We start from the raw sequence: 5,501 nt of genomic DNA, 5'->3' as shown, positions 1-5,501 counted from the left end.
CGCTGGCCGGCGAGGACTGCCTGTGGTACCTGGACCGGAATGGCTCCTGGCATCCAGGCTTTAACTGCGAGTTCACCTTCTGCTGCGGGACCTGCTACCATCGGTACTGCTGCAGAGACCTGACCTTGCTCATCACCGAGAGGCAGCAGAAACACTGCCTGGCGTTCAGGTGGGCTCCCGCCTCCACCCGCGTCCCCTCCACCCTCCTCTCAGGAGCCCTGCCTGGGCCTCCCCTGCTCCCCGTCTGCCTCCTGCCCCTCTCCGCGTTCACCTCCACAGCCTTTAGCCCAAGCCCAGGGCTCAGCTTGGGGACAAAGCTGGGTGTTAGTGCTGGGGCCTGGGAGGTCCAGGAAAGGCACCTTAGTAACCCTCTCGGGCTTGGTGGAGGGTGTGTACACGGTCAGCACCCAGACCGGGGTGTGGCTTTGTGGAAGAAGCCCTGGCAAGAAGGCAGGAGACTTGGGTTTAATTCCCAGGTCCAGCTCTCAGACGTGTACTCCTGGGGAAGGCTCATCCTCTCATGGGTCATAATTCCTCTTCATAAAATGAGGGGGTTGCCAAAATTAGTGGTTTTCAAACTTCTTGAAAGGGACTGCTAATGTACAAAGGGTGTAAGGAGACTGTGATTGGGGGGGGTTATTGAAAACAAGGGGCTCTAGATTATTTCTAAGGTGCCTTTCAGCACTAACATGTTCCAAGCCTAACCAATTGAGTTGTAGATGTAGGAGTGATGAAGTGGGGTGCACACTACAACTCCCGGCATGCCTCACACTAGCCAGCCAGGCAGCATGGCCTTCTGGGAAATGGAGGTCCCCTAAGATCTCCTCCACAGGGACTGGGCGAGCCCCTCAAGGAACCCCAAATCTCAGCTTGCTGTGGCCCCCTGCTGGCCAGGAGTTGGAGCACAGTTTTATGGTCACCATAATGAGGACCCCCTCCCATGAGTGTTGGAAGGTGAGGGGACCTGTTCTTTGTCTCAAGTCCCAAGACCATAGCAGGCATCGCCTCCGCCGTGATCCTCTTCGTGGCTGTGGTTGCCACCACCATCTGCTGCTTCCTCTGTTCCTGCTGCTACCTGTACCGCCGGCGTCAACATCTGCAGAGCCCGTTTGAAGGTATGTACAGCACTGGGCAAGATGAACCTGAGATAGGCTGAGTCGAGCTGAGCCCCACGATGGGCCCCAGAGAGTTCACGGATGTGTGAATTATGTAGTAGTGTGTGCTTCTGTATACACCGACCCACCAGCGGGTAACCCCCAAAATAAGAATGTGCCAGGGCCGTGTATGTGAACATCGGACTGCGTGTACACGTACCTGCATGCGTGTGAGAATCGGATGTGCGCGGCATGCCGTCTGTCAGCAGTGGTGTGTGTGCAGTGGGTACATGCATGCATATGACTCTCGGGAAATACAGGAGGTAGGGTCTGTCTATGGCGGTGAACATTCGCTGGGTGTGCACCAGTGTACAATGGAACGTGTGCCTGAGCGCTGGCACAGGACTGCACATCCGCCCCCACCTGATGGACAGGGGAACCGTGACCCCGTGTGGGAGATCGGTGTGGGAGGGAGAGCCTGGGGGAGGACCCCCTTGGTGGCAGTTCTGTTAGATTACAAGACACCAGCCCTGGGAGCTGCCCCCTCCTTGCCAAAGTGGGACATTCCCCAGGCTGTGTTCTCTGGCTCATGAGGCTTCTGAAACCTGCTGAGGGGAGCAAACGCGCAAAACACAGATTGACCCGCTGGGACCACGTGCACAGCTCCCTGTTCAACTCTGCCAAGCAATGTCTGGGAGGCAAAGGCAGCAGGTGGCCAGCCTGGAGCCTACCAGAACAGAGAGCGGGGGCCCAGGGGTGCGTGCTTACCTTGGTTTCCTGGGCAGGAGGAGGAGGCTTCCTCCCATGGAGGTGGAGCTCTGAATGCGGATCCTTGTCCCCCACCTAGGCCAGGAGATTCCAATGACAGGCATCCCAGTGCAGCCAGTGTACCCATACCCCCAGGACCCCAAAGCTGGCCCCGCACCCCCACAGCCTGGCTACATGTACCCTCCTAGTGGTCCTCCCCAGTATCCACTCTACCCGGCTGGGCCCCCTATCTACAACCCTGCAGGTAAGTGAGCAGTCCGGAGCCACTTGCTCCTCCTGCCTGCCCCCTGCCCGTGCTGGGACCTCCCCTGCCGCTGTCTCCCCCTCAGTCCCTCTCCTGGACGTGTACCTCAGCTGGAAACATCCAGGCTACCTCTTCTGCATGGATCCTTCATGTCTCTGGGATTTGGGGGTCACTTCACATCCCCCTGTGCCACCCCTGACCCTCATCCTGTCTCCTTGACTTTCAGCTCCTCCCCCCTATATGCCGCCACAGCCCTCCTACCCAGGAGCCTGAGGACCCAGCTGTGTCTCTGCTGCCCCTTCGGTGATGCCTCTCCCCTGTATCTGCATCTGGCCCTGGGGGTGGACAGGGGGCCTCTACTCACCAGGCCCCAGAAAAAGCCAAGCCCTGGGTCCTACTGTTATGGAGCCCCAGGGAAGTAGACCAGGAGCTGAGCTGGAACTTGGCCATGAACGAGGGGTGGGTGGGGAGGGCTTCCAATCGGGGGGATTATTTTTTACCTGGGGCAAGAGAAGGACATGAAAGCCTGGGTCAAAGCCCCTGCTTTCTCAGAGTCCCTCTACTCTCAGGATCCCAGCCAGGAAGGCTGGGGCCCGTCCTGTTTGCTCACTGTGGGCTGGGGCGCGGTGGGGAGTGGGCTCCATCAGCAGTGGGCAGAAGCCCTGCTCCTGGCTGCCCCCTGGTCAGGGCTCCAACCTGCTGGATTAAAGCTGTAAAGCTGCAACTCATGTCGGTTTGCCTCATTGGGCCCATCCATGCCTTCCAGCTCTGCCTTCAGCTGGGCCCTAGTGCTGCTAGTACCACATCCTCCAAGCAGCGGGACGGGGTGCAGGTGCCTGGGCTGGAGCCCAGCACCACCCTTACCCCGCTTCCACAGCAGAACCACCCCAGGCTAAGGGCTCCTTGAGCCAGTTCCCAAGCCAGTGAGATGGATCTTGCCACAGTGGGGAAGGGACAAGGGTGCTCATTTGCATCACAGAGATTCCCCACTAGGGGTCAGGAGCCTGTGACCTATAAGGCACTGCAGGCAGGCGCCTTCCCCAGTTTCCAGTACTCAGCTTCCTTTGTGGGTCCTGCCACTGGCTGACCTTGGGTGTGTCTCTGAAGGTCTCCAAGTCCCAGTTTTCTCAGCTATTCAATGGGGATAATGCCTCAGGGCTGCCATGAGGGTAAAATGTGTGCATGAAACTGACCCCGGTCCAGTCCTTCCAGAAGCCAGGTGGAGAGGCTGGGCTACCCAAGAGGCTGCTTTCTGTCAGCTGCCGTGGACCATCAGGGGACCCTAAAACATTACGTCCCCCACTGAGCCAGGCAGACGCCCCCACCCGTGGAGATGCATATGCATCTAGCTAGATCCTTGTCCCTTGCCTTGTTCCCGGAGGACCCGATCCTTGTGCTCTCAGGACTTGTCTGGTGACAGATCCAGGGAAAGAAGTTTTACAGTTTTTAATTCAAATGGGAAAAGTGCCAGCTCAGCTTGGCACCACCACCACCAACCAACCAGCTCCTTTCCCCCAACACCCATATGCTCAGCCCCCCTCCTTCCCTCACCCTCCAAGGTCCTCCAGCCCTGCAACCTTGCCTTCCAGCTGGGTTCCGCATATGGCCATTGTGCTAACCATGCCCTCTGGCGCCCATATAATGTCACGAAGCCTCTTGTCACCCAGGATGGGGGTGGGGAGCTCCTGGGCCTGCATCAGAAACAACTTGGAGAGAGCTCTGTCCATGGATTTACAATCTCCTCCCTTCCCAGTGAAATCTTCAGGGGGGTCCAAGAGTCTGCCCCAGGAACTGACCGAGACAGAAAAGAGAAAGCTAATGCTGGTGGGGACAGAGCTGGGGCCACAGCTCAAATTCACTCTCTCTGAGTAGGGGGGAAAGAGGTGGGAGCTGGGGTCACAGAGTATCCTGGCTTCCAGGCTGCAAATTCTGCCTTCACACTTTAGAAGAGAGGGTCATCAGGGTTTGAAATGCAATCTCCTCTCAATGTCTCTCTCTCCCCCCTCCCTTCCTCCCTCCTTCTCTCTCCTGGAGCTGAGAGGTGGAGGAAATTGGCAGGACAGGGTTTCTGAGTTTCCCTAAGAAAAGAGGTGTAAATGAATGCACAGCCATGCCAGTCAGAATTAATTATCCTCAAATCCACAATCTGGGGCCAATTAAAAATTGCTTTGTCTGGGGTGGAAGGCAGTTTTATCCCAGGCATAGCTGCCTCCCAGAAGGGTGGAATCTCCCCTCCGCAACATTTCCAGTCAATTAACTGCACAGCACTGAGGATTCTAAGGAAAGGGGATAACTATGGCAGAATGGGGCTTTCACATGCCCTGAGCAGAGAGGAGGCCCCTCTCACATTCTCTAGTTCTGTAAATAGGGAACCCCTGACACCTCTCCCAGAGCTCTACATGTATGACTCCATCTCATCTGCATCCCCAGGGGCACAGGGCCAGCAGGAGCACCGAGCTGTCCCTCCCATCGCTTTGTTTAGCAGCCAACACCCCTGGAAACCAGGCAGGCACCCTACAAGGGGAGCAAGATACGGGCTGGGGTCTCCAACGGTGTAAATGGGGTCCTGCTGGGCTGCGAGGGCACACCGAGGACCCTTAGGGGAGGTCTGGGACGCACAGATGGAGAGGAGCACTCTACACACAAGCCAGGGCACCTCTTTCTTGGATACCTGTTCAGGCAGGGGAGAAGGGAGGCTGAACTCAAACAGGGAAGGCAGGGGTTCAGATGCAGGGAGACAACTAGGGCAGAGGTGAATAATTCAATGGGGGCCTGAGGAAAGAAAGGTTAGCAAGAAAGGGGAGCACGACGAGGGGAGAGGTATAGAATGGAGGCAGCTAGGAAAATGGACACCTCAGGCAAGGAGTGAGGGAGGGTCGGTGAGATAAAGAAGAGGGGTTAAAGGCCTAGAGAAGGTGCATGGCCCAGCCAGAGCAGGTAGAGCACAGGACGAGGGTCGAGTGGGGGTGGGGGGGGGGCCTCACCAGGCCTGGACTCCCAGGTCAGCAGATTGCCCCCCATACCACAGGTGGCACTATTCCCTAGCTGGGCCTCAGGCCTTGAGACCAGTCTGCAGAGGAGTGGGGAGCTGCGGGTGGGCGCCACGGGGTAGGCAGCACATGGCACTCCAGGCTTGGTGATCATGGGGTCCAGAAGCCACACAAGGTGGGTGACCCGTGTCCAGATCCAATGCTTCTTAAAGAAGCCTGGATGAGTGGGCCATGGTCCCAACTCACCGCGCCTGGGACTGGAGCCCCTCGCTCACCAGCTTGGGGAGCTCCTGTGACGGAGAGTGGGGTATCTCAGCAGCCCCCAGGCCCCGCCATCCCACTCACGGCCAGCGCCAGGGGCTGGGTCCGAGACCTGCGGGGGCGGGGGCGGGGGGTGGGAAGACG

At 58.1% G+C, this 5,501-nt stretch overlaps 2 protein-coding genes across 2 annotated transcripts in view; one reads left to right on the top strand and one right to left on the bottom strand.

Annotated features, from left to right (window-relative positions):
* Window positions 1-2: 2 nt before the first annotated feature.
* On the top strand, window positions 3-2,830 carry SHISA4 (shisa family member 4; the record flags this gene model as incomplete). Its single annotated transcript, XM_077771981.1, has 4 exons — window positions 3-169; window positions 982-1,115; window positions 1,942-2,106; window positions 2,333-2,830. Coding segments are annotated over 4 exons (513 nt in total), but the record flags the coding sequence as incomplete, so codon positions are not given.
* Window positions 2,831-5,338: 2,508 nt separating this feature from the next.
* Window positions 5,339-5,501, bottom strand: part of LMOD1 (leiomodin 1) — a 43,498-nt gene continuing 43,335 nt past the window's right edge. Inside the window, exons 3-4 of the mRNA XM_077771980.1 lie at window positions 5,442-5,469; window positions 5,339-5,386 (exon numbers count right to left, since the gene is read on the bottom strand). Of these exons, the coding sequence (XP_077628106.1) occupies window positions 5,339-5,386; window positions 5,442-5,469 (76 nt within the window). The remainder of the gene's footprint in view (window positions 5,387-5,441; window positions 5,470-5,501) is intronic.

The sequence above is a fragment of the Crocuta crocuta genome, unplaced genomic scaffold, assembly GCF_008692635.1.
Source record: "Crocuta crocuta isolate KB4526 unplaced genomic scaffold, BGI_CrCroc_1.0 scaffold318, whole genome shotgun sequence".
NCBI classification, from domain to species: Eukaryota; Metazoa; Chordata; class Mammalia; order Carnivora; family Hyaenidae; genus Crocuta; species Crocuta crocuta.
This window is presented reverse-complemented; position numbering and strand designations above follow the sequence as displayed.